General features: G+C 46.7%; 1 protein-coding gene across 1 annotated transcript; it reads left to right on the top strand.

Annotated features, from left to right (window-relative positions):
* The first annotated feature begins 584 nt into the window (after positions 1-584).
* On the top strand, positions 585-26,736 carry DHX37 (DEAH-box helicase 37). Its single transcript, XM_090062879.1, has 27 exons — positions 585-730; positions 2,150-2,319; positions 3,590-3,702; positions 4,985-5,315; positions 5,547-5,695; positions 6,469-6,561; positions 8,147-8,243; positions 8,791-8,904; positions 9,033-9,134; positions 10,262-10,376; positions 11,108-11,203; positions 11,789-11,859; positions 12,809-12,950; positions 13,242-13,318; positions 13,981-14,213; positions 15,279-15,390; positions 16,198-16,304; positions 17,537-17,725; positions 19,581-19,705; positions 20,066-20,182; positions 20,415-20,587; positions 20,975-21,089; positions 21,931-22,068; positions 22,382-22,476; positions 22,579-22,652; positions 23,718-23,815; positions 25,413-26,736. The coding sequence occupies exons 1-27, from the start codon at positions 619-621 to the stop codon at positions 25,493-25,495; spliced, it is 3,441 nt and encodes a 1,146-aa protein (XP_089919005.1). The 5' UTR covers positions 585-618; the 3' UTR covers positions 25,496-26,736.
* Positions 26,737-27,346: the final 610 nt, after the last annotated feature.

Genomic DNA, 27,346 nt, shown 5'->3' on the forward strand with positions numbered 1-27,346 from the left:
GGGTTTCCTTTTGATCTCTTCAGCCCACCTTTGCCCCTCAGCAGTGCCCCCTTTCTGTATCCTTTGTATTTAAATGACTTTAGTCCTTTCTGTACAGTACTCCCATTCTCTGCAAGATCATTCACAGCATCTGCTGAAGCCGGCCATAGCCGACAAGCTCGTGCCTCTGAAAGAGCCCACCGTGGTTCCTCTGCTTTGCCTGTGGCATGTCGGGGCATTACAGATACTCTGCAGTTGTGCAGTTCTGCTAATAGTTTAGACCAGAGATGTCAAACTCATCCGGCCCCATGGGTTGCATGAGGGTTACTGGGCATGCCAGACCCAGCGTGGGCCCTGTGCCAAGGAGGCTCCACCACCCCTGCGTGCTGGCTCGGGCAGGCCCAGTCCACGTTAGCCCTGGAGCTGGCCCACGAGGCCGACTCACACACGTGCTACCACTGCCCCGCCCCCCCCGCTTCCCGCCCTCCGGAGGGGTGGTGACGTCAGCGCGCCGCCGGGTCTCCCCTTTCCCCCCCCTTGTCTCCCCCCCCCCGGTATCGCGTGACTTCGCAACTCTCGCGTGACCCGAGCGGGTGACCCCGGAAGTGGTTGCGTGCGGGCTCGCACGTGGGTGCGGCGATGGGCCGAGCGCGCCGGCGGCACAACTGGAGGGCGCGGCGGCCCGGCCCCGGGGGTCTCCCGCCGCGCCCCCCCGACCCCGCCCTGGAGCCGCTGCAGCTGGAGCTGGGAGGTGAGTGCGGCTGCACTCCGGGGAGCTCGGGGACCTGCTGCCCCTTTTGTCCTGAGGGACGTCGTCCTAGCACCCCCCCCCCACCATACACATAGCCACGTGCACGCGCGCACTGGGCGTACACATGCAGTGCCAACATAATGCGCAAGACAAACGCAGAGGTTTCGGCTAGGGGGATCAATCGCTGGGTCTAAAGTTTTTTGCCCTTCTGGGTTTCCCGAGTTCTTCGGGCTGGAGTATGTTTCTGTAGTCAACAAACGAGAGCCAGCATATTGGTTTGGGTCTGGATGATCCTGCGTCAGAGGGGCTTGGACCTGATGACCTCTCCTCCTAGTCCTGCTTTTTCGTAATTTCCAGGATCTTCTGAGGCTGCTTTGAGTTTTCCGAGGGCTGCCTCGAGTCTGTCTGGAGGCTGAAAAGATTCAGACCCCCTGAATGAAGGGGTCTAGTTTGTGAGCAGAATGTGTATGGTCACGGGAGGCTTGTCTGTAAAAAGCAAAACTCCAGTTTAAGATTTTTTTTTTTCTCTCTCTCTCCAGAGGATGGAAGTGGGTTACAGAGGCAGCAAGTTGAAACGGTACTTGACCCAGCTGCCGCTGCAGCTTTTGAGAGAAATGACTCGTTTGTCACAACGCCGATGCCAGAATGGCCCGGTCTTGGGACACAGCAGGGATTTGATTTGTTTGGGTTCTTGTCTGGTGGGAGCATCGCAGACCTGGGCAAGCTGCTTGTTCTGGGCACAGGTCACAGCCTGTTCTAAAAACAAAGCACTAGAAGCGCTTAGATTGAAAACAGATTGCTGACGGTCTCTCTTGCAGCCGTTCGCAGCAAAACCAAGGAGCAGGCAGACCTCAAGTTGAACCACCACCACTTTCTGTCACCAATTTTTTTTTTAAGCTGTATTGTCATAGGCAGCTTGCACTGTGTTTACTCGTATTGCACCTGCCCCGGTGTCAAATGCAGGGCTGTTGCTATGTCTAAGGCTCTCAACCTTTCAGCAAGAACAAAGTGCATCTGAATGCTTAGGTTAAAGTTATTATTGAGCTATGTGGCGAAGACACAAGTGTCGCTAACCTGCTGTGTGCTGTGGACAAGTCACCAAGTCTTTGTGTGATTTTGCTCACTTATTAAAAACAGAGGTAGTTTTTACTTAGCAGGTGAAGTTTGTGTGGTTCAGTGTTTGCAAAAAGGGCTATGTTTCTCTCATGTTATCAGTCCAAACAAGGAAAAACTCGGTTCTCTTTTCACAACAGCAGTGAGGAGAGCACCCATTCCTTTCCGTTGCTGTAGCCAGTAATGTCCTTTAAATTGAAATCAAGCTGAAATACCTTGAAAACTTTGAATTTTGCAAAACAGCTTAAGCAATAGGTTAAGAATAAACCATCTAGACCCTGTGAATAATCAAGCGAATGCTTGCAGATGAGACGCTACTCAAAGGAGTGGATGAAAGCAATGCTCTGGTTCTGCCAGCCAGAAAGGCAAAGAAGAAAAAAACATCAGAGGATACGAGAGAAAAGAAGAAGCCCCTGAGCAAGAAACAGAAGAAAATCTTGCAGAAAGTTTTAGAGCAAAAAGAGAAGAAAATTCAGGTATGTTGCTTCTCAGTAGTAGGGTTCTAGCCAGGTTGTCTGAGGCAGTGATTTAAAAAATAGAAAAAAGCAGTGTTTAAAGACAGCTCCTGTCAGTGAGCTTCTCTTCTGATTTCCCTGGGAGAGCGGGAGGGATATTCTCTTTAGAAGCGTTTATAAAGCCATTCTAGGCCAGGTTGGGGAAGCAGAAGAGTGGTGCTTTGCTCATCGCGATCTTGTGTGCTTTCAAGCAGTGTGAACTGATTTAAACATCTGGATTGTCACTGGCCGCACCTGCGTTCACCTGCTTCCCCTAGCGGACAGCAGCTGGCACTGCCAGCCCACCAGTGGGTCTGCGCAACTATGTGCTTCTGGCAGCGCTGCACAGCGCCACTGCCGCAGCTGTTCCAGCAGAGCACAAAGAGCACGTTCGGAAAGCTGTAGCTGCAAAAGGTGCAGATGTATCTGTGCATGGCTTCTGCTGGCTGCCGCATAGTAGAAGAAGCCCCTTTTCTCTCTTGGGAGACGTGGTGCATCATGTGTCCCTGCCAGCAGGAAGTGGCATTTTGCAACTGCTGAGCAATGCGAGGTGTAGATATACTCAAAGTATTGCCAGAGGAGCTTGGGTTTTGTTGACAGGACATTATAGAGTAGATCAAAACATACATGGCCACCTGTGTGGTAGGTGCAGCCTGCGATTTTGGACATTGTCAGGGTGGAGTCCCAGCTCTTTTCTGCCAGTCTAACCTCTCAGTTTATGAGATGTCCTAAGTGTGGGTCTGGAAGCCTAGGGCTTTTGCAGGCCACTCCACTTTGACCCTGAGCAAATCGCTTCATCTCTTTAGAGGGCAAGTTTCCCTATCTGCAAAATATGGGCCGTTCTTAGAAGGGAGCCATGAGCAATGGCTAATGTTGATAAAATGCTGTAGTATGAAAACTGGTACTTATTTGAAAAAATGTGTCATGCTTGACCTTTTACCAGATGAGCAACAGCATGAAAGGCTTTAATGCCTGCATTGGACCAAATTTGGAGAAAGATTTGCCAATTAAAGTGTGTAAAAAGGGTGTTGTTCTCACTGTATGTACAAATTGTAATGTGGCCCATCCACAGAGTCACTGCCAACACTTCTCTAGTTTGCCCTGTCTGCAAATGGCAGTAGGGTGGCTGTCCCTTGAGACCCCTATCAAGCAGATCCCCCATTGACTGTACTGAAACAAGAGTAAAGGGTCCAGCTTGAAGTGAGTCTTTTTGTTGATACAGCTGTACTAACAGTATAATTTTTCCCCTTAGCGCGTCGAGTTGTTAAATAAATTAAATGAGGTCCAGGCTTCTGAGGCTGAAATGAAACTTCTCTACACCACTTCCAAGCTGGGCATCGGAGAACGCATGTTCCAGGCCAAACGGTAAAGATCATATGGAAAAGTCCTGACGCCCTTATTCCCGCTGCTGCCTCTAATCAAATGTATCAGTTGCTTTGCAGTCTCTTTACAGCACCTGGGTGCTCTTCTGCTCTAAATGATTTCCTTGCTGTGAGAGGTAGATTTAAATACGCAGTCTTTAACTTTGTTTTGCACTTTAGCTTTTTAAACATTTTCATAAAGAGACAGTGATTTCCTTTTGTTGCTCTAATTTCAGACTGCTTTTTTTCCTATTAGGAAGATACAGTATGTCTAAACATGCTTGTTAGTATGTAAATGATAAAGCACATGACATGATTAAATTACAGTTTTCTTTGATATCATTCCAAATCTTAAATTTACTTTTCTATATATGTTAGGGAATGGGGACTGATACATTTCTTATTTACTAGAGTTGGGGAGTATATTTTTAAAAAATTATTATTCCTGATTTCTGTCAAGCTCTTTGGATGGAGATAAGAACTCAATTATAGTGCACAAAAACACCATTTTAAATGATGTATTAAATGAAACTAGCTTCAAAGTGCTGGATATATTAAGAAACGACACTTTTGAAAATGTGCTTAGTCTGTTAAAGGAGATACCCGAAAACAAAGGAAGTGCCTGTAGTTAAAGACCTAAAGTGGGGTCACCGTGTCCTTCCAGTTCTTTAGAACTAGTACAAGGTCATCCTCTCTCCAGTTTTATATAGCGTGGAAGAGGAGAGAAGGCTTTACTGCTTTATTCCCCATCCTGCAATTGGTTTCTTAACTTTGAATTCGTTAATTCACTGAACAAGTTGAACAAAGTGAAATGAGAAAAATATTTTTGATGCATCTGCAGAAGAGGCTGCCAGTATCAGAAGTTGATGCAGCGCTTCAACAAACTCCACTTCCAGGTGTTTAGCCATTGCTTCGCATGAGTTCTGTTGTTTGATGCTCTTTAAAACTTTAGGAGCAAACTTGGGTTGGCTGATTTATTTATTTTTTTTCAAATGCAGCTTAAATGATTTTAAGTGGATGCTTTAACCTATCATGAGCTTAATTATAAAAAGGAAAAAAAGGTGATCTAATTCAATTTTAAAATTTAATTTCGTATCCATCCTCCTTTTCCTGTGTGCTACTATACAGATTATTTCTAAATTCATACATTATGCTGAGTCAGGCCATTCCTAGTTGTGGTAAGTTAGCAAGAAAGTGAGTTGTTGCACTGTAATGGTCTTTGACTTTGTTCACCATCTTTCCCTGGGGTTTCTGATCAGAAGATGTATGTAAATGTGTTATTTCAGGACAGTAGAAGAACCAGGGGCTGCATGTCCAGGGAAGATTAGCAGCATTAGCGGTGCCAATAAAAAAAGACGCCGGCTGGACCTGAGAGTGGAGGATCAGGAAGAGTCTGATGCCTCCGCTAGTTCTCAGGAAGATGAAGATGAACATAAAGAAGAACTTGTGAAGATGGACACCAGTAGCTTGGATGTTGTCCAGACAGATGAAGTCAATCAGATACCAGCAAATAATAAACCAACTGTCCCCCAAGTACCACCTCCTCAAAGAGCTCTTCCAAAGCCACCTTCCAAGCCTGCAGTTTTCATCCCTGTGGATCGGTCTCCTGAGATGCAGGTTAGTGATTCAGAACAATAAAAGCTTGAACAGGTGCTAAAGTTAGCCTGACCTTTTCCATCAAACTAGTTCACCACAGACACTTAAGTATAGGCTTGTGTTGCTCACCTGGGTCAGTTAGTTACTGGCTTTGAGTTCTTCATTATGCTGCATCTGGTTTCTGTTGCACTGAATCACAGCATGCCCAAAAAATGAAATTATTATATGTATTTTTTTTCCTGTGTTGAATAGGAAGCCAGGCTAAAACTTCCCATCCTAGCAGAAGAACAAGTTATCATGGAAGCCATTAATGAGAATCCTATTGTCATCATATGTGGAGAAACCGGGAGTGGTAAAACCACTCAAGTGCCTCAGTTTCTATATGAAGCTGGCTATGCCAGGTAGGATGCTGTTCTTATACTGAAACAGTTTCATTAGAAAAATTGAACTAAAGCTAACTCACTCTTGTCTTCTGTTTTTAGAATTTGTGCACCACTTACGACATGCCCTTGAGTAACAATGCCCACGTTAAGTAGAAATGAATTAAACTTGAAGGAGAGAGGCTGTGGTTTTCATAGAAGTCCCTTCAGATAAATTATTTAAAATGTTTTAAAATATTGCTTTATTTTAATCTTTGCCATTTATTTTTTATAATAGAGCTATAGTGCTTGCCAGTGTCACCCATGTAAGCTAACTTTGGGGAAAGCAAATGGGTAGAAGTTTACCTGCAAAAGACCCCGCATATCCCTTGTAGAATGGACATCAATTTATCTGCAGGGCTCCCTGATGGTACTTCACCTAATTAGATGCTCAGGCAGCCCACCCAAAAAGCTGAATCTCCTTCAGTGACAAAATGCATCTGGATTCTTCAATGGTCCATCCATCCCTCACCCAGGTTTCCTTCCTGAAGTCACCAGCTTGATAAGGGGTGATTCAGGGACCAGTGGGGGCAAAGTAAGGAGGCCCTGTGATAGACAGGCCAGGCAGCTGCTTTGGAAAAAAATACGTGATGCGTTCATACATGTAAATACTTGGGTATTCAACAGTGTTGAATAACTATGTCCCTTCCTCCTCCTTTGCAAGCAGTAACTGAAAGCCTGTGAGTGTGGCCTCTGCCCTTACGTTGTCCTCTTCCCTAGATTTGTCTCTAAAAAGCTTTTATCTTCTGTCATAGTTCTAATGGCATCATTGGCATCACCGAACCCCGGCGTGTTGCTGCAGTGTCCATGTCGCAGCGGGTTGCCAGGGAAATGAACTTGTCCCACAGGTAAGAATGAAGCTCAAGACCTAACCAGGAATGTCAGAAACAGCAAAAGCCCATCATCTCCCTAGTTAGTGCACTCATGCTGCTGAGCGGAAGGGGTGGGGAGGATATTATTTTGTAATAGTCTCTTCTGCTTCTCATCCCAGAGATGAACTGTAGGGAAATTTTCTGGGACATGGGAAGGGGAAGCGAATGAGCTTTGGGAGTATGAAGCAGGTGTCTCATAATGGTGGGAACAATTGAAAGTGAAGTCATGGTGAATCCCAGTGTCTTAAAAAAGCACTGCTTGTATCAGGCTTCTAGCATTTCTGAGGAGCAGCGACTTGGACGGTGGTAGGGGATGCTGCTCTGGTGTCAAGCCATAACTGAGTTTCAGGCTGGAAGTGCACTGATATATCAGTCGCATATAAGATCAGCACTGATTTAAGGAAAATTAACATCGGGTATTGCCTTTTTTTGGGTGGTGTAGCCAGTAATGTACCGATAAACATACTGTGTTTTCTGGCTGGGGCCCCTGGACACTGCGTGCATGTGCATAGCTGCAGCATGGATTTGTGCGCAGGGCAGATGCAGACTGCCCGCTTTGGGCTTGGGGCCAGAGATGGTGCCACCTTCTTCCGGGTGGGGAGACTGGGCTGGGCTCAGAGTGGGCAGGCGCGGGGCGGAATCAGGTGCATGGGGCAGATGGGCAGTGACAGCACTGGGACGGGGGGCACTAAGACAAATTATGGGTGGTTATAGCCCCCTCCCATCACTGCCCCTGCTCGCGGCTCTCTGCTCCATTGCCTTTTTCTTGGGAGCCCTGCACTGGCCACACATCCCCTGCCTGCCCCATAGTGGGGGTGGTCAACGGAAAGGTAGTAGAGCAGAGTGCCCCAAGCAGGGGTGACACTTGGGAGAGCTGTAGCCACCCTAAAATTCACCTTAGTCTCCTCCCCACCATAGCCACCCCTCCCAGCACGCTGCCCACCCGCCCCACACAGCTGAGCCAGCCCTGCTCTGGGCCCAGCCCAGGCCTAGTCCCCACACTGGGAAGAGGCTGTCGCCACCCCCGAGCCGACAGCGGGCAGCCCGCATCCACACTTTGCACAAATCCAGGGTGACATGTGCCTCCCCCAGGGGTGTGTGTAGCGGTAGGGAGCTGCCCTCCCTCCCCAGGCCCCCTGGATGAGTTGTCCATGGCTCCGTCCCACTTCCTGCCCCAGCCCCAGGGTCCCATTCACTGCCCTAGCTGGGCAAGGCCCGCAGCCTCTGGCTTTGCCCCTGCCTCCCTCCCTGTGGGGACCTCAATCTGCCCCTCGTCCCCCTTCCCTCCCCCATGCCTCTTCCCCTCCACTGACTTACCTGCAGGGCACTGCTCTGCATGCTTGCTGGCTACAGTTCTGTAAATGGGTTATTGGATCGGTATCAGTTGCGATAGCTGGTTAATAATTGTGTATTGGTATTGGCCAAGAACATCTTTTTTGGTGCGTCCCTATTGCCAAGTGAATTCTGCATGTCCTTTCTTTCCCCTCGTTTTTCCATCTGACCTGAAGTAGTTTTTGCGGAGTGTAGTTTTGTTGGCATACTTCTGATATTTCCCCTGCAGGGAGGTTTCATACCAAATACGTTATGAAGGAAACGTTACAGATGAAACCAAAATCAAGTTCATGACAGATGGTGTGCTCCTGAAAGAAATCCAGAAGGTAAGTTGCTTTCTCACTGAAATAAAACAGAAGGTATTTTGCACTGTTAGAGAGAGAGAGGCTTCATGCATTCCTTTTTAGCACTTGCCGACACACAGCCCCTCCTGAAACAAGACTTCCTTTCAGCTGTTAAGTGGTATTTTGGAGGTTTTTTCTTCTGTGATTCTCTTTGCTTACTGAAGGAATGGTTCCTGGTTAAGCTGCCATAGGCTTTGTAGGGTAGGCATGTCAGTACTTAGAGGAAGACTGGTTTGGGAGTTGGGTCACTTAGCCTAGATTTGGGGAATGGTTCAACTCGGGTCTCTGCTCTGCTACCTGTTCTGTGCCTGTGTGAGTGTAGACAAGTCACTTCACCCCTCTGTGAATTGAGATGGTGGGGATAAATACATGAGATATTGCAGTGATGCGGCCAGTTTAAGTAGCCACTTCAGTTCTAAGTGCCACATAAACCAATTGGCCCGGACTTAATTTAGTAATGCCCCTGGCTGAGGTTCGACTTGGTGACTACACGATTTGGTTTACTCAGATTCTCTCTCTCTGTCTTTAGGATTTCTTGCTCTCAAGGTACAAAGTCATCATTATTGACGAAGCCCATGAAAGAAGCGTGTACACGGACATCCTGATCGGGCTCTTGTCTCGTGTCGTGCCCCTTCGCGAGAAGGTAGGAAAAGCAGAAGCGACCGCAGAAATCCTCAGTGTTAGAAGTGGGTCCATTTCTGTTGTGACACCTCTTGTGGCAGTGGGTTGGTGCCCAGTGCCACAAACTCATACAAGTGGTTGTTCCTGCAGAAAAGGCAACCGATGAAGCTGATTGTTATGTCTGCCACTCTTCGTGTTGAGGACTTCACGGAGAACAAGAGATTGTTTTCCGCCCCCCCTCCTGTTATACAGGTAACTTTCAACCAGTGCAGGTCATTGGTCCTGCGTGTGATTAATGGAGTGCCACTAAAGCTTTCTTTATCACTGTGGTATTTTACCTTTTGGAGCCTTTATTGACAGTTCTCTCAGCTAGTTTTTTTTAGGGTTTTTTAAATAATTTCAACAGCAACTCTGACCTGCGCTCATTAGATTTTTTTTTTTTTTTTTAACCTAGACGTATTACTGTTTTTTGTGCTAAGAAATCCAGGACAGCTGTGTGAATGCTGCAGGTTACAATGTAGAAAACAGTCCACTAATAACCCTCAAAATTAGGTACCAAACCATCTGAAAAGAAAAGCCCATTGGATTCTAAGCAGCTAACTTGGGTTGTCCCTTTCTATTGCTCTGTTGTCCTTTGGCATGGCAGGAGCTGGCAAGGATTTGTCTGCCCTTCTTGGCAACCCTATGAATCTGAGGTCCTGCTAAAGCAGTTCATGTGTTACTCAGAGCTGTGCTAACACTGATGATGGTGAACAGTTAGCAGCTTTCAAGTATATTAGCCAGCCTCAAGCTTTGTTCTGGTGGGGGCTGGATTGCTTCTGGCCCTGGAGGTATTTTACTTACAGCTTAACTTGGGTTTCTCTGCACCGCATTGCTGTCTGCAGTGAAGATGCCTCATTTGGTATTTAAAATCCATTTATGTAAACCTTGATGCTGTTTGTATCAAGTATGAGTGTTTAATAATTACCAATTCTTCTGTCTGCGCTAGGTGTGGTGGCTGTATCAGAATGAAAATTGTAAGGATTTTATCTTTTAGACGGGCATTGGAGAAAAAGAGGTCTTCATTCACAGGGGTGATCCTGTTTGAACTTAAAAGACCTTTGTGGTTGGAAATAGGCTTCGATCTTAGGGGACGAGACCAGCAGATTGATCGTAGGGAACTTCCTGTCTTCTGGGAGCCAAACCAGTTTTGGCAATTCTCTTGGCAAAAGGATTACCAAGCTTAGGACCCTAAGCTTGTCACGTGTAGTGTGGTAACATGTTTAAACAATAGGCAAGACTATTGCCAAGAGCTTTCTCATTCTGACCTGCAGGCTGACCCCCAGCTTGTGCTGCAGATGTAAAACGCAGTCTGTTTCCTGGTGCGATTTCCCCTCTAGGTCGATGCCAGGCAGTTCCCTGTGACTGTTCATTTCAACAAGAGAACTCCATTCGATGACTACAGCGGGGAGTGTTTCCGAAAGGTTTGTAAAATCCACCGAATGTTACCCCCAGGTAAGATGGTTGCTGAGAACTCTTCGATCTCTCAGATGCTTTTAACTTTTAAAATGTGTGCCAGAGGGCTACAAGCCAGCGGTGCTCAACCTTATCTGGGCCCCCATGAGCCAAAGGAGTGGTGTGGGGGCCAGTCTGTGGCCCAGATCCTGCCCTTGGTGTTGGCACATGGGGTTGTTCTGCGAGTGCAGTCCTACACACTGGTCTGACCCTGGTGGGCTGGATCCAGCAGCGGAGCAATTGCATGCCAGTGGGATCATCCAGATTGTGGGGTTCCCCATGGTCCGGCAATTTGGTGGCAGTGACAATATTAAATGCTGCTGCTTTGGAAGCAATTAGCACTGCTACCACTCCCCCGCCACCAAATTGCCAGGTCTGCGGAGTATCCCACAGACCGGATGATACCGTTCCATGAGCCAGATCTGGCCCACAGGTCAGAGGTCGAGCATCACTGCCTCGTTCGGGTGCAGTGACTTGAACGTGACGTAAAAATGAATCCTGCAGTACTATCTCATGTACTTTTTCTTGCAAGCAGAACGGTAGGCCATTCTGTTATACTGTTCTCTTTCTCGTGCTTTCTCAGAGCAGTAAGGGCTAGTTAAATGCTCTCATGTCGCCAAGTGGCATGTCCCACATTCTGTTGCAGTTGTGACATACTTGACTCAATAATGCGTGGGATTTCCCTTCTGAAATGACCTGTATTTGACGGAGCATGACTTGTTCCCTTGCAGGAGGGATTCTGGTGTTCTTAACAGGCCAAGCAGAAGTGCACTCGCTCTGTAGACGGCTAAGAAAAGCCTTTCCATTCCGTAAAAACAAAACTGAAGGTAACTCCAGAGAAGAAGTGGCAGCTCCCTTTTTAAATGTTCATTGTTACAGACGAGAGTTTGCTTGTTGGTGTAAAGTAGTGATTTTTTTCCATTAGAAAAACTAAAACTGTGGGGGTTGGGAAATGTTGAGCAGGATTGTTATGCCCCAGCTTGCACTAAATTAATTCAGGTAGACGGTTCTCTTGCTTTGTGTACAGTCCCCTCCCCCAGTTCACTTGGGCTCCATTGCATTTCACCTGTTTCACCCTTGCACTGAATTATTGGTGAAGGTGCCAAGTGGCAAATTTTTATCTTAATGGAAAATCCAAATCCTCTCCTGATGCAGCAAGCGAGCCTTCCCCCTCATCTCCAAGCTCATGGTCTCAGAGCAGAGGACTGCCATCCTACTTCCTGGGATGCTGCGATTCCTTAATGCAAGAAGCATGATGAACAGCCTCCTCCTCCTCCTGGGTGCTTTAGTGCTTCAACATTTCAAATGCTGAGCAACTTGTATCCAGGGCTGTGATTTCATGCTGTGTTCTCTGTAGAGCAGCGTGTGCTTCTGGTAGTCCAGTAAGGTTGATTTCACTTCTCTCCTTGCAGGAGATGGAGATAAGGAAGACACTGTTGAAGAAATCAGCAAGTTTAAGAAATCCAGACGGAAGAAAACTATGGTAATGTGCGCTATCCAGAACTGTGCCAGGAGACGGGAAGGAGCGGGTACCTCCTTGCAGGGCATTAAAGCTTGTGTTGCTTCATGTTCTCTGTGCTTTCACATAAACTCTTACAATACTCTCACTTGGCTAGACACCATCCTAAAATAATCCTCCTGCTCAGCCTGACTCTTGAGATCGGTGGTCTAAATGCACAGTTTATTTTATCCCCTGAACTGGGGAATACTAATTTTAGCTTTCGTTTGTCCATCACACAGGAGAATAGAATATTTTCAAATTGTTTTTTTTTAATTAGTTTAATTCTTTGGTCTGATTTGCTAAGGAGCTTGTCATTCACATGGGCATCTCCTAGGTTAAAAAAAAAAAAAAAAAAAAAAAAACCCCAAAAGAGATCCTATCCCATTTTGATTGGGATTTGCAACTGCATGGTGGGTGTCTGAGTGAGAGGGCTTCATTATCTCCTCAGCAGGAAAAGGAGGAGATGGATTTCCGTTAAGCACTAACCCATTGAAGCTTTAATGGCAGGTACTTTGGACATGCTGGATCCACGCTACGTGACTATCATTGCCAAAGATCACCAAGCTCTGTGATGAACGCTGCACTGGGATGTTAGACTCTGAAAGCATAAGGGTGCTTGAAGTGCAGCTTTTGGGAATAGGGAAAAACCTTAAATGCAAAACATAATTTGACACAGAATGCTTTCAGTAGCCTCTAGCTGCCTTATCTGCCTGGGTCCTGGAGGTTATGGATGCTAAATTGATGTTCCTGACGCATGTTACAAATGGAATTTCTTGCTGCTTGATCCTTCGTTCTGAAACTGGTGGAAGTCTAGGGTCTGCCCTTAGCGCTGGTTTTGGAATCGGGTGGTAAATGCTTTCAGTGTGTGTTGTGCTAATAGGGATATTTAAACCTAGAAAAGCTTAATGGCTTTCCTTCCTTTCTTTCTCAGACACTACCAAAAATAGATCTGGACAGCTATTCTGTCATGCCAGTGGATGAAGGAGATGAAGACAGAGAAGCCGAAACTGATGATGAAGACGTTGCGGGCTCTGATCATGACCTAGATGTGGGAGATGGTGAATCAGAGGAAGGTCTGATGCTTTGAAATGCAAATCATGTGTCTGGAGCAAATCCTGCTTTTCAGAACGTAAAACTCTGCTAGTGGTTTTTTAATTAATCTACAGCCTGGGGTCTAAGCAATGAAAGTAGTTTATTTGTAAAGGATTTCTAATGGCAGCTTTAGAAGAAACAAATTTACATGTTCTGCCTCTCTGTTATGCTTACTATTATCTACTAGTTTAGTTACTGTAGACACTGCTGGGAATGAAGTCCTGAGAGTTTGCTTTCTGAATTTTTCAAAATACTGTTTTGTTCCCTTGCAGGTGAGAGGTCTGATTCTTCCCTTCCACTCTACGTGCTCCCACTCTACTCTTTGCTAGCGCCAGAAAAACAAGCCAAGGTAAACGTTTATTGGTCATGGGATCGGTAATGGTTACCAGTGTCTCGGTACAGAGTATATGCAGCTGTGTGTTTTCTGTTTGCCAAAGTTTGCATCTTGGAATATTTTGCTGGGGGCAGGCTTGAACAGGTTGACAGAGCAGTTCACGTTGGAGGAGGGGCATGTTTTAGGTGTCAGCATAGCACAGGGGTGGGCGAAATGCGGCCCATGGGCTGGATGTGGCCTGCCAGGCCATTCTGTCTGGCCTGCAGGGCCCCTAAAAAATTTAGAAAATTAATATTTATCTGCCCCTGGCTGTCATGTGGCCATTGATGGCTTGCCAAAACTCAGTAAGTGGCCCTCCGCCTGAAATAATTACCTTACCCCAGCACATTAGGAGATATGCAAGATGCCTGCGCCCATTGTGCTGGATAGCACATACTATAACATATTTAATACGTGTCTACATACGCTCACACCCCCACCACTGGGGTCTTCCAGAATCCCATCCTGAAGTGATGGTAACAGCACTTCCGACCTGATACCAGAAGATAAAATTTCTCCCTCCGCTATGGAGCACGAAGAAGTTAGTGCTGCATCTACACGCCATAGGCCATTGCAGTGGTTTGATTTTTTTTTTTTTTTTTAAATGCGTTTCACTTGTCAAACTGTGCTTGCTGCAGGTGTTCAGACCCCCACCGCCTGGAACAAGACTATGCATCACAGCAACCAATGTGGCTGAAACGTCTCTGACCATCCCTGGCATTAAGTATGTGGTCGACTGCGGGAAAGTCAAGAAACGCTTCTACGACAAAGTGACTGGCGTTTCATCTTTCCGGGTCACCTGGACATCTCAGGCGTCCGCAAACCAGAGGGCAGGGCGTGCGGGTCGGACAGAACCGGGCCACTGTTACAGGTTAGGCAACTGCTTCCTCCGTAGGGTCCCCACAAAAGAGAGCTCTGCAGGCAAAAGCCGTTTGATGTTATGGAGCCAAACGGAAAGGAAGAGCCCAGGCCTGGTTGCTGTGTGTCTGACAGCCCCTCCTGTGCAAATCACTTGCGCTTAACTGGTTCAGAAAGTGTGTCTTCTGCAGGGCAGCAAAATGCCACGTGATACTAGGCAACAACACTTCTCTTGAAAACAGAAGCGACTGGCTCGAAGATAGACCTGACCCTAGGTAATGCTGAGAGGGGGAAGAGATTGCAGGGTTTTAAGTCTTTAGAGGCTTAGCTCCTGGAAAGCCTTCCACATCCCTGGAGCTCCCTTCCACCTACTCTGTTTCTGCAGCTGAGAAAAAGCTCATAAGCCTCTTAGCTCTGTGAAGGAGGCACGGTTTGCTAATTGCAGCACTTTGGCTACTTCCAGCTAGAAAACTGATCCTGCTAGAGAACTGATCCTTCAGTGGGAGGGTCTGAACTACTTGCAGGTCTGTAGCACTGTAGAGCCTTAGTCACTAAGTCGCAGGCCATCTGTGTGGCTTACCTCTTCTGAGTGCAGACAGCAGTCCTGCCGTGCCTTAATGTTAGCCAGCTGAATCAGACCCAGCATAGCAGCTTCCAGGGGCTCTCTGCTGGGTAGTACATGAAATACCTGAACGCACTGAGTGGGCAAGGACAGAGTTCAGTACGGGACAGACAGACTGATGTTCTTGCATGGTCCATTGCTGCTGCTGTATTAATTGAGAACTATCTATTAATATTTGCTATTAATCATTATTAATGCTTGACAAAATTTAACAATATTTTATCAGCATTTTATGCCTGGTGACTGAGTACTTGCTTGGAATTTTAGATATCAGGTTTTACGGTTCCTTTATAATGAAATCTTTTGAAACGTACTGGTTTTGTATTGTTTTAAGCCCAGCACAATAACAAATAATAACCCTAAAGCTATTTTCATTTGCCTTTGCTGTCACCTTTGCTTGGACCTTGCGAGGTCACATTTCATTTAGCTCTTTAAGCAGTGTTTGTATTTTACCAGGTTGTATTCCTCAGCGGTCTTTGGGGATTTTGAGAAGTTTTCTCCTCCAGAAATCACAAGGCGACCTGTGGAAGATTTGATTCTGCAGATGAAATCATTAAACATAGAGAAGGTAAAGTGTCAAGCTGGTTTAAGTATGTTTTAACTAGCTTTAGTTAAGGTAGTTAAAGCATACTTTAAAGCGTAAGTTTGCTTTAAGTATACTTTAACTATCTGCTGCTTGGCACCAGAAATGAACAGAATGCTGCCCCTTTTTTTGCACGCTGGGGGCCTACAAGATGCTTTCTAATAGAAATGAGCTGCATTAGTGCCAGCTCACGGTCCCAGGGCTTGGTTTTCTTTCAGCTCTGATCTTGCAGTGAATTGCATCAGATCTTCTCAATGAACTTTACAGTCCCATCTCTACTTGTTTCAGTTCTCGGCTCTGCCATCAGCGTTCTTGGTGACAAACACTTGGGCAGGCGAACTCCTTGGGTTTGAAAAATGGGGAGGGAAAGGGTTTTGTAAGGAGTAATTGAGGTCACCCCTTCTGCAACAGGAGCAGCAAAAGCTGTAGCTAGGTGTACACGTGGATGTTAGCATCTCAGGTCTCAGCCTCTCAACACTCCTCTGAATAATAATAATAATAAGAATAATAATAAGAATAATATCCCCAGTTTATAAGGGGGAAGAGTTGACCGAGATGCACACAAAGTAAGGACTTAATTTCCAGGGGTCCCGAGCACCCCAGAATCTCATTGCCGTAAACGGGGTTATGAGCACCGAGTGCTGCTGAATGTTGGGCCTCAAAGCAGCCTGTCTGAAGTCATGCAGTCAAGAACGAAATCCCAAGTTCTGGGCTTCTCCTTTGCTCTCACCCTTCCCTCCTGCTGTAGTTATGGTTGTATATTAATTGAAATTGTTCTTGCTGTGCTCTTAGACAGTCAACTTCCCCTTCCCAACACCGCCTCCAACAGATGCACTGGTGGCAGCTGAAGAGCTGCTGATAGCGCTTGGAGCCTTACAGGAGCCCCCCAAGGCAGGAAGGTATGTGCCTGGGGTCCCTTGCGACTTCCTCCATAGTATTCGCTCCCTGCAGTGCACAGCTGTGGGGAGGAGTGGGATTCAGTGGGCTCCTCTCTCTACCTCCTCTTGTATATAAGGCAGAGCTTTGCTTGTGTCCTGTTCTGTCTTCTGCCCTGAGGTTTTTCTCAGTGATCCCAAGGGCATACCAGGGCTGTGCACCAGGCCACCTCCCAGGGTTTCTTGCACTTCCTTTGCCTTCAGAAATGCTAGCTCAGGCAGCAGAGCACCGCATGAACAGCTGTTCTTCTTCTGCCAAGTTGGCCAGCCAGAGGTGAGAGGGGAGACAGAGCAAGGCTGAGGCAAATAAAGCCCTGTGAGCTCTTACTGGTTCGCACTGCAAGGGCTTGGTTTTTGCTCCTCCTTTCTTATGTCTGCTGCATCTTGGACCCGGGAAATGGTGTACAAACTCAAGTGGGCATTACCACAGAGGAGGGAATGCTTCAGGCATCGCTGAAATCTCGGGTCACAAGGTTCAGAGGCCTCCCTACACCTTGTGATGTTATGTGCCCAGAAATACAAAAAATGAAACTGGGGATCTGATAGTTCAGCGGTGTGATGTGGGGTAGGAACCTTGCACTCTCAGCAAAATGAGTCTCGTTTTAATTTAGCCCTTCTGTTGTTTCCGTACATATGTATCTAGCCGCTCTTGTTCTAGAATAAGAGTAGTTTATTTCAGTTGGAAAAAATAAACAGGCCATGCCTAAATAATGTACTGTTTTCTGAGTGTCCCGTTCCAGACTGACCACAGAGCAAGAGGGTGATCAAAATCCAGTGCATTTTTTTTTTTGCTTGCAAGTTTGTCTAAATTGGTCGTAAAATACTGTTTGAATTTAGCTGTCTGGTAGTGACTGGAACTTGTCACAGAAGAAGTGTTAACATGCTAACCTCAGTGAAATAAAGTGGTTTTCAGTGTAATTTCTAGTGCCAGCAGGCAGAGACCAGCTGGTAGCATGGCCAGCAGTCTGAGACCTCCAGGGATAAATGGGCTGTAGGAGTGATCTGCCCTGTCACTCTGAGGAGGTCCCTAGATGTTGGGGGTTGGGAGAGAGGAATGAATCGGGTGCACAAATGAAAAGAGGAAGATGTATGAGTCTTGCAGGGGGAGGAGCAGATGCCTAGTAAGGATTTCGATAGAAAGCTTGTTCGCCGGGGAAATTCATTACATCTCATGGCTTGGTTTCCCTCTTTTCCAGACTGAAAGAGCTGCAGAAAGCAAAGCTGAGCTGTCCAATTAGTCCCTTGGGCACAGTAATGGCCTCCTTTCCCGTGGCTCCGCGCTATGCGAAGATGCTTGCTTTAAGCAGGCAGTATGACTGTCTGCCGTACACCATCACCATAGTGTCCGCAATGACTGTGCGAGAGCTCTTTGAGGAGTTTGACAGGTGAGCTGCTTAGCGTGGCAGGGGGAGGCTCCCTTAAAGCCAGCTGCCATTTAAAGCGTGTCTGTGTGTTGCATTCTGGAAACACAGCCAAAAGCAGGGGTGCTGGCTGTGCAGGGAAGCGACCTGGAAAGGAGAGAGCAGCTTAGTGTGTCTTGTTAACCAGTTATATGCTCTTTTGGTAGCAGTGATCCTATAAAACTTGTTCCAGTAAATGCAACTGAAAGTAATGGCAAAATACCAGTTTCCTCCATGTTTTGTGCCTCGTGGGATTAGTGTTAACAGAGGCAAAGCGGCCGATAAACTAAACTGCAGCTGACGGATAAATGCCGTCCATAGCCAGTCTCCCAGCAACATGAAGCTGGGAAACCGGCGTGAAGGATAGGGAAGTCCTGCTGGGTTGAATGGTATGAGTTCAGAGTTGACTAGTTGTGTCACCTTCCCAGTACCAGCTTGGCTTTTTAAACACCCTCACTCGGATTTGGATTTTGCCCTTCTGGTCTCATCTGCCAGACTGCCATCTCCCACATCGGTGGGGAGGAGGTGTCTCCTAATCTGTAGCCCTGCAGCTTCCCTGGATGCCTTGTTCTGATGGGAGGATCTCCTGGTAGGATGCAGTACTGGCTCCCTCAGCAGGAGCATACCTGATCTTTTCCTGTAGCCTCCCTGGAAATGGCATTCAGGCTCAGTCTGCTATGCAGTAGAACTACCACTTCAGCATTAGGACTGTACTTTTCCTATTTCTAGTCTCCATTATGTAGACTGAGTCTGAGGCAGTCACCTTCTGTGCCCTTTCATTTTCCAAGTTTATACGGGCTCTTATGTGCTACCAATGTGGCGAAATGCCGGGCTAGCGGCTCCGGCACCGCTTAGGGGAGCCGCGGGCTTTGCGGAGTTGTGCGAGCACGCGGCTTGTGGGGCGGGATTGAGGTAGCTCTTAGCCGCCCTCGAGGTTCGCCGAGTTGGCACAAGTAGACGACTTAGAGTAAGTAGTTAGTGTCTCTTAATCTATCGGGTGTCCGTTGGTTCACGAGGTTCCAGAGCCAGCCCTTGCTCTCCAACAGTGGAGCTAGTCCAAAGCTAGGTGCGGCTGCCGACTCCTTAAGTCCCAGAACTGGTCAACGGCTCATAATTGGGAAACACAAAGCAATACTGTAACACAGTGAATTGTTGTCAGTTGTCGGATTTCTGAGGCCTTTATCTTCGCTGGGATACGCCGAGGCGGGGAGGCTGAGAACCGGTCTGCGGGGTGATCAGGCCCACAGAGTTTTCCAGTTGTCGTCTCTGCTGCTTCCTGCTTTTTTGCCTCTTTTATAAATGTTTGTTGGACTGCCTCTATGACACTAACTATAGTATACAGATAGGATAATTTTCTTTTACATAATTATTGCTAGGCAGATTTTCTACATAAGTTTCATTTCTGCAGAAATGACACTTCTAGATAAGAAATGAAATTTACAGAATGCGCGTGTGTAGCTTAATGCCAGTGGAGAAAAGTACAAAGCGTTCATTTTGATTAACAGTCCACTTCAAGGTTACATAAATGTGAGAGTGCCGCGCGGCAGTTACACAAAAAAGAGAAAATAATATAAAGTCTTTGCTAAAAACTAGTCTGCTATGCAGTAGAACTACCACTGCAGCATTAGGACTGTACTTCTCCTATTTCTAGTCTCCATTATGTAGACTGAGTCTGAGGCAGTCACCTTCTGTGCCCTTTCATTTTCCAAGTTTATACGGGCTCTTATGTGCTACCAAGAGGCTTCATTTGCAACCCAGTAGGTCTTCAGTCTGCCTGTAGCGTTACAAGGGAACATGCAGTGTTGTGGTGCTTTGGGCATTGATTGTGCTTTTGCTTTAGACCAGCTGTAAGTGAAGAAGAGACGGAGAAGCTCAAGGGGAAGAGAGCGAGAGTTGTGCAGATGCGGAGGATCTGGGCAGGACAAGGAGCTTCTCAAAAGCTAGGAGATCTTATGGTGATGCTAGGTATTTTTTGTGTCACAGCATGCACAATGCTAAAGGGCTCACGATGGTGTGGGGGTGGAAGGATGGAGGGGAGCTGTGTAGCCAAGGGCTACTTCCTCTTCGTGGCAACTGAGTCCTCTAGCTCAGCCCTTAACCACGGTGGGATTGTCCCTGTTGATATGTCCATCCGGTTGTCCTTCAGCCTGATTCTAAATGCTCGCAGCCAGGAAATGAACCTGAACAGGTAGAAATGACCAGGCCTGGCTGTTGTTTTTACCGGTCCCCATTCCCAAAGCAGTGCGTTTCAGCAAATACATACGGACAGGCTCAATTGTTGCAGAAACTTTGCTTTTCTCCTGCTGAGTTGCTTCTCTCTTCCAGGGGCCGTGGGGGCCTGCGAGTACGCAGGCTGCACACCACAGTTCTGCGAAACAAACGGGCTCCGATACAAAGCCATGGTGGAAATCCGGCGCTTGCGAGGGCAGCTGACAACAGCAGGTGAGAGCTTTGCCTGGCATTATTTTCTGCTGCAGCATGCTGCAAGCCTTTGCCTACTGTTGGATGCTGCTAGCTGCCTCCTTGGCAGTTTCTGTTAGTATACGCCTCAGTCAATTTAATTAGCTTGCGGGGCTTGGCTGCCTGCAGGGAGCAGCAGATGGGCGGTGGTGCTCGGTTGCACCCTTTCTTTTCCAATCTTGAGAGACCTTTAATGGTTGTTGTCTTTCCTCAGTGAACTCGATCTGCCCCGATGCTGGCCTCTATGTTGATCCAAAGATGAAGCCCCCGACAGCAGCCCAGGTGACCTATTTGAGACAGATCGTGTTGGCAGGGCTGGGCGATCACATTGCCCGAAGGATCCAGGCAGAGGAACTTCTGGATGAGAAGTGGAAAAATGCCTACAAGGTAAATAGATGGCTTAACTTGACCAGCCCCATCCTCCCCTAAGAACATGAGCCACAAATATGCTTCTGTGTGGAGCGTGGCCTTAAACACAGTCCCCTCAGACCTGCCCCAGCCTCAGTGAATGCAGGCTGCACTTTCTCACTTATAACGTGGGGATAATTCCTGTGAGATCTCTTGGAGGGGTTGGGAAGGTTCATTGGCAGATATTTATGGTGTACTTTGGAGGGAGGTGATGCAGAAGACCATGGTCTCCTCAGAAATCACCACCAGCTCAGGGAAGAAGTATATAAGTTTTGGTAACCTTACAGAGGCTTTAGACTAAGCCTGTGCGTTTGCTGCCTCCTCACCCTTCTCTCATTTATCTTGAATTCCCTTGTTTTCTTTAAGACTCCTCTCCTAGATGACCCAGTCTTCATCCACCCAAATTCAGTGCTTTTCAAGCAGCTCCCAGAGTTTGTGGTGTATCAGGAGATTGTTGAGACTACAAAAATGTACATGAAAGGTAAAATCGCTTTTCCCTGTCTCTTCGGATAAGGTTTGCAACAGGTCTGAGCAGAAGGACCGGCTAACCAGTGCCCTTGCATCAACCCCATGTGCCTTTTGGGGTTTATAAAGCAAGAATGCCTGCTCAGGGCAGGTATTGATGGAGCCATCCTCTGATTCCTCTCTCTTTAAAAAAAAAAAAAAACAAACCAAAAAAACAAAACAACAACAACAACAAAAAAAGGTACAGGCTGGCTGTGGCCAGCTGGAGATGGCCCCTGGGACTGCTCACTCTTAGTGGCTCTTGCCCTCTTATGTAGCAGTGGTGAAGGTGATTGCTGATACGCTCTTTGTTAGCAGTATCTTGGAGCTCCCCCCTTCAGGCAGTTTTATGTTCTTTCCTTAGGGCTGACCTGGGAAAATGATACCCATGTGGGAGATGGGTTTCTCCCCCCCCCCCACCTGACTTTCATGAGCGGGGAGGAGGGAGTTAACAGAGCCAGATGGCCGAAAGAGTTGGACCGAATGGCTGACAACCACTTTTGAGAATCCAGTCAGAGAAGAACAGGCCTAGTGAGATTAAACTATTCCTTCCTTCCCCCCAACAAAACGCACCGGAGCAGGAGAGCAAGGCTTGGGCCCTGGAGACCTTTTCCCCATCCCTTTCTATGCCAGTGGCCTTCATCTGTAGGTCCTTTGAGGGCCTGTGAACTAAAAGGGCCCTGGGGTAACCTGTGTCCTGGCTAGAAAGGAGGCCCTAGGTTCAAGATTCATTTTAAGGTGTGACCCTGTAAATGTGAACAGGTAGGTTGTTCTCTGTGAAAATGCTTCATTTGTTTCTGTGTGTCTTTCCTCCAAAGGTGTTTCGGTCATTGAACCTGAATGGATCCCCGTCCTCCTCCCTCCCTACTGTCACTTTGGGAAACCAATGGAGTATCCTCCTCCATCCTACTGCCCTGAGACGGGCAGAATCAAATGCCACCGGCCAAGCGTCTTCTGTAAGTTCCTGGAAGCGTTGCACGTTGTGAGTTAGCTGCACTGTGTGCTAACGTCTCCTCTAAACTGTTTCTTGTGCTGTCGAGACTGTCAGTACAGCACAGGACTGAATACAGCTGGTCTTTGGTTTTATACAGCCAGACAGCTTGATGGTTGGTCCATGTAGTTCTGTTGGGCTTGGTTGTGTTGGTGCAGACTCCTAGCATGATCCAAGTGTCACCGTAACAAGCTGTCTGCGTCTCCAAGTCCATCATATCTGATACGTGATCTCTCCCTCGGAGTCTCCATGAGACCCACTGTGACTTGTGTTTGCAGATCGAGTTGGCTGGCAACTTCCTGCCGTGGAAGTCGATTACCCAGAGGGCCTCGATCGCTACAAATACTTTGCCAGGTTTTTTTTGGAAGGGAAGGTAAGGGTATTGCCACGTGCATTGGCTCCCCTTGCAGGAGAGATCTGACTTTTCCCCTCTTGCAGCAGGCTCATCATGAACGCTAAATATTTGCTCTTCTAGGTTGTTAAAAAGCTGGGGTCGTACACCCGCTGTTTGCTCTCCAGTTCGGTCACAATGCTGAAGACCTGGTCCAAGTAAGTTCTGAAAAGCAGCAGACTAAATTTACCACCTAATCGCCCCTTGGAATGTGTATTGGAGTTGTTAGTGGCAAACTGATTCAACAAAGCAAAGGCCAGTGACCTTCAACAAAAGGGCTCAGTTGTGTTTTTCAGGGTCTTGTAAACATTTACTCTCACGGGTGATGATCACAGCGATTCCAATGAGTTTTATTTAGGAGGAGTGAACTTGCTCTCATGTATAAGTATTGGCAGGAACTGTGGTGGCTCCGCATTTTGCTTCTTTACAGGTCAGGCAGCTCGTTCCGTTTGCATTCAGCTGAGTAGACGTTCTAGGTGGACTTTTTCCCTCCCTTTGGCTCCGAAAGGATTTGTGGGAAGTTGCGTCTCAAGAACTGACACATGAGTTCCTGAGTTTCCCTAAAAATCCTGATGCCCCTTAAGTTGTGTATCGTGCGTCGGGCGCACCGTGGGAGTAAATGCCAAGGCATTTTCCGGGCGGGTGCAGTTAAGCATCGCAACAGACTGAAATGCTTTTACCTGTGCAATACGGGGATTGCCTATCTGGGTCTGACTGTAGATCCAGCCCCCAATGCCCTGTCTCTCAGTGGGCATTATCACATGGTTCAGGTGCCACAATCCTGTTAGGCAAATGGCAGATTACCAGATCCCTGTGTTAGATACTGTCCTGAGCTCTAAGGCTGCTGTGACTGCAGGAGCCTGGTGGATTTGTCCCATTCACTTTGTTCTTTAATAGTGCCTTATGCCAGTTCAGTCCCCCAGGGCCAGTCAGTGCGAAGTGTTATGGGTATGAGTTCCTTTCACTACAGGTATAATTATTATAATTGACAAACAGGCAAGCGTAGGACCTGAAACTGCTTCCATTTAGCTTACTGGAACCAACTGAATTTCAAGCAGATGGTGGCCTTTTCCCTTGGGGGCTGCCTCTTGCATCTACAGTTGGCCTCGTAGGAATATTACTAGGAAACACTTTCCAAATGCTACCCCAAAAGCTTTCAGGGAGCTGCATCTGTCAGCCTGCTGGATGGATTGCATTGGATCTTTATTTTGGAATCTCTGCAGGCTTCAACCCCGGACAGAAGCTCTCCTGCAGGCTCTTGTGTCCGAAAATGCAGACTGCCGGGATGCCTTGCTGGCTGCCTGGAAGAAAAATCCCAAGTGTAAGTGTCCGATATGCTGGGGTGTGGCAATTGAGCTCTTTAAATGAAGGCTGCCAGGCAGTTTGACAGAGCAAATTTGAAACTTTCAAGGACCAGATGGGCCTGAAAACACTGTTAGTTTGGGTGTTTCCATGAGACTGGCTGAGAGGAGCCCTGAAAGCTGGCATCTTTGTTACCTGGAGGAATACACTAACTTGCAAACATCCTTAAGTAAAGCAGCTTTATTTGATAGGATTTTAGAATAATGCATTATCCTCTTTTTTTTTTCCTGTCCCAGTTAAAAGCTATAAGGGTTAGCAAAGCATTTACCCAGAGGCAGGTTGTCTACTTTGCTCTGTATTAGATCCATGGCTGTGCCTTTCTTAGGGAGTCCTGCATTGCTCTAATGACTCCTTTCTTGCTTGTGTGTGTGCATAACTGTCCCATTGGACCTAGTTGGGACTTAGTGTCTCCTTACCCAATTGCTTTCTGACGGTGTTTCCTACTTAACCAATTTCTCATGACAGTTCAACAGTTCCTTATCTCGGGCCGTGCCCCTAAGGGTTTGAGTAACATCCTCTGACTTATCTTTGCCTTGCAGAATGTGCACAGAACCATAAAGATTTAAAAAGGCCTTGCGCATGGAGATGCCATTGCTGCAAGCTAGAAATTTAGCTACGCTGCTTGTTGTGAACACCCAGTTACAATGGGAGTCCCATTGGCTTAGCATCGCTGCCCTCTCCAAACAACTCCAAGTGCTTGCATAAGCTTCCCAGAGGATATTTAAGAACACCTCCATTCAACACCTGAACCATCAGTTGCCCAACAGTGAGAAATCAGTAGGCCCCATAATGTTTTGAAAACACTTTCTTTTGTAATTTTGCCCGAAGTAGAGTTTGGCTTTGTGAAAGATGAGTGGGATTTGTAGGCAGGATGTCAGCAACAGCAGGGGGACTGTCCTGTGCTAAGGATGTGTATTTTTAACAGCCTCAGATGTGCAGAATTGCATGTACCAGGTGCAGCCAGGAGCAAGAATTAATTCCTGGTGGGATTCCCACTATTCACTTGCATAAAACTTGCCTACTTGTTAGTGCATTTACATTTTGAGAAGGCGTGCAATGCACTAATCTTCAGGCCTAAGGGTTTCCCCTCTTTTTACTAGTAGGGAAATTGAGTAGAGGACCAGAGGTTCCTGTTTGCCAGTCTTTTGCGTGGGCCCTACGTTCCTGTTCGTTCGTAGGACCTAAATCTGCGAATACACATGCTTCCCTAGAAGCACCCGGTATCCCCATCCAAGTCAGTGCGCTACACATGCGTCGGTATCTTCTCTCAGGCTCTAAGTTGCTAATCAAGAGGGACACGTCAACCCCTTCAGTTGTACCTTTCCTGAGTGGAAAACATCTCTATCTCTGAACTTTTAAAACTGAACAAAAGCAAAGGAGTCTCCCATTTGGTGTTGTGCGCGAGGACAAAGTGTGCTGAAGGAACCAAAAAAAATCCAGCTTGCACCCAGTGAAAAAGAAAGCTTTGTAGTCCCTAGAAAGTGTGTTGGAACTGAGCCTGCCTTTTCCCCCAGTTAGCCGTCTCTGCCTTCCAGTAACTCGCCTTTCTGTTTCAGATTTGCTATCTGCATATTGCCAGTGGATCCCAGAAGTTACGCATGACGAAGTAGCCAAGAACTGGCCCCCCGTTGCAGAGTGAATTGTCAGGATTTCTCTTCCACAGACGTCATCCCTCTCCCATATCTGTTGAGAACTGGCTTTTGCTAGGAAGAGTGAAGGAAAAGAAATCTCTGCTTAAAAAAAAAAGGTTTCTTAATGAAGGACAAGTGAACTGTTTGTTTTCACAAAATGATACTTGTCTTTACCCACTTTTGTTAAAAACCCTCTTTTTCAAAAATCTTTCCAGTTGTTTGGATGGAGTGTTTAGTAATATTTATTACCTTTCTGGATAACTGTATCCATTGTATTTAATAGATTTTTTTTTTTCCAGAAAAGTTTCTCTTAGACTACATTAGTCACGTGGATGTAGAGTTCTTGTTCTGGGCAAGAAAAATGTTTTCTATGCTACTGTGAGGATGTTGTAATGAAAACCCACAGCGTTCCCAGGCATCCCGTACATGTGACTGCAGGTCAAGACTCACATGAACACGCAGCAGCTTCATGTTCCCGGTACTACATTCACTGTGGGAATTTGCTCTGGGATCAGAGTGCCTAGAACCTCCTTCCTTCCTTTCATTTTTGCCCCTTCTTGCCTCATCTATTTCTTCATCCCCCCCCCCCGGCAACTGGCTGCTGTAATGTGTTGCAAGATGTTTGCCCTTTCCCAAAGGAGAACAAAATCCTTGCGTCTTCTCTGACATGCCTGGGTTGCGTATTGCTGCTCTGGGCAAAGACTTCCACGACTGCCCTGGGAGCTGCTCTTCTCCCATTTGACACAATGGGACCTTGCCAGTAATCTCACTGGTGCTCTTCCTGTTTTTTTGGGGGGTGTATGCAATAGTTCACTGGAATTTTCTGCAGTGAGAAACTGTCTTTGAAAAGTAACGCTGGCAGGAAAAGGCGTGGGCTAAGATAAGCCTATTCTTATAATCTAATCTTTAAAAAAAAAAAAAAAAAAAGATTGACATTCCTAAAACCTTGCAAAAGGTTGCTCTGATCTTGCCTAGGCAAGGGAAGATCCCACATTAAACTAGAGATGTATTTAAATGTAAGGAAGCTGATGCTACTTGTTTAGGGATCTCTGTTCAGTTATGTATCCTTACAGGCAATACAGCGCTACAGGGGATAAAAGGAGGGGTTTTTTGGTCTTGGGATCCATGGACACAATACTTAACTTATGAGCAAAATAGTTGCTGAAAAGTATTTTAAACATTGTAAAAAAATGTAAAATATGTTTCTATTGTGGAAGGTGATTTTGTGAAATAAACTTATAATTCTGTATGCACCAGCCTGGTTTGCGTTCTGCACAAGTTGGCAAAGTGCTCTGCCTAGTTCTTGCAAGGCAAGAAAAGTATGAAGCCTTACTGAGTCAACGAAACACTTCCTCAGTATTGCCAAACTCAGTTGAATTGGCTGAAATATGTTTTCTATCCTTCCAGTTCCTTTCATCAGAAACCTTTACATTGAATTGCAGCTTTAGTTATACAGTCTGTACATTTTTTTTTTTTTTCTCCCTACAGTTTTTATGAAAGGGAAAAACCTTGTCTGGAAAAGAGAGAAGAACAGCTTGTCTGGGGTTTTTTTTATTATTTATTTCGTGGGATAAGTTGGCAAGTAAAGTGTCAGGTGATATTTGCATGTAATCTTCCATGCCGTACCAGCTATCAAGCTGGTGTTTGAGTAAGACTAAAAATTGGGAAACTTACTAAGCCCACTCGCCTCGGAAACACTGGATGTCACTTGGGAGGAGTATATGCCAAAGGGGACCATATTCAGTGAGATGGCTATGACAGAGCTCAGTGCTTTACAGCTAATCCCCAAGCAGCTCTCTTAATCCTGGGTGCGCAGCTGTGGTCTGCGGGTGCCGTGCTGGCATTGTGTGGTGCCGCTC

This window comes from Crocodylus siamensis, chromosome 9 (assembly GCF_052110815.1).
Source record: "Crocodylus siamensis isolate JL-2025a chromosome 9, ASM5211081v1, whole genome shotgun sequence".
In the NCBI taxonomy this organism is placed as follows: Eukaryota; Metazoa; Chordata; order Crocodylia; family Crocodylidae; genus Crocodylus; species Crocodylus siamensis.

What these genes read in the sequence shown, in the direction of transcription:
- DHX37 (XM_090062879.1), top strand. Translation starts at nt 619, where the DNA reads ATGGGCCGAGCGCGCCGGCGGCACAACTGGAGGGCGCGGCGGCCCGGC. An exon ending in AGATGGTGAATCAGAGGAAG is followed by an intron (nt 12,951 to 13,241) that starts GTCTGATGCTTT and finishes GTTCCCTTGCAG; the next exon opens with GTGAGAGGTCTGATTCTTCC. An exon ending in CCACCGGCCAAGCGTCTTCT is followed by an intron (nt 22,069 to 22,381) that starts GTAAGTTCCTGG and finishes TTGTGTTTGCAG; the next exon opens with ATCGAGTTGGCTGGCAACTT.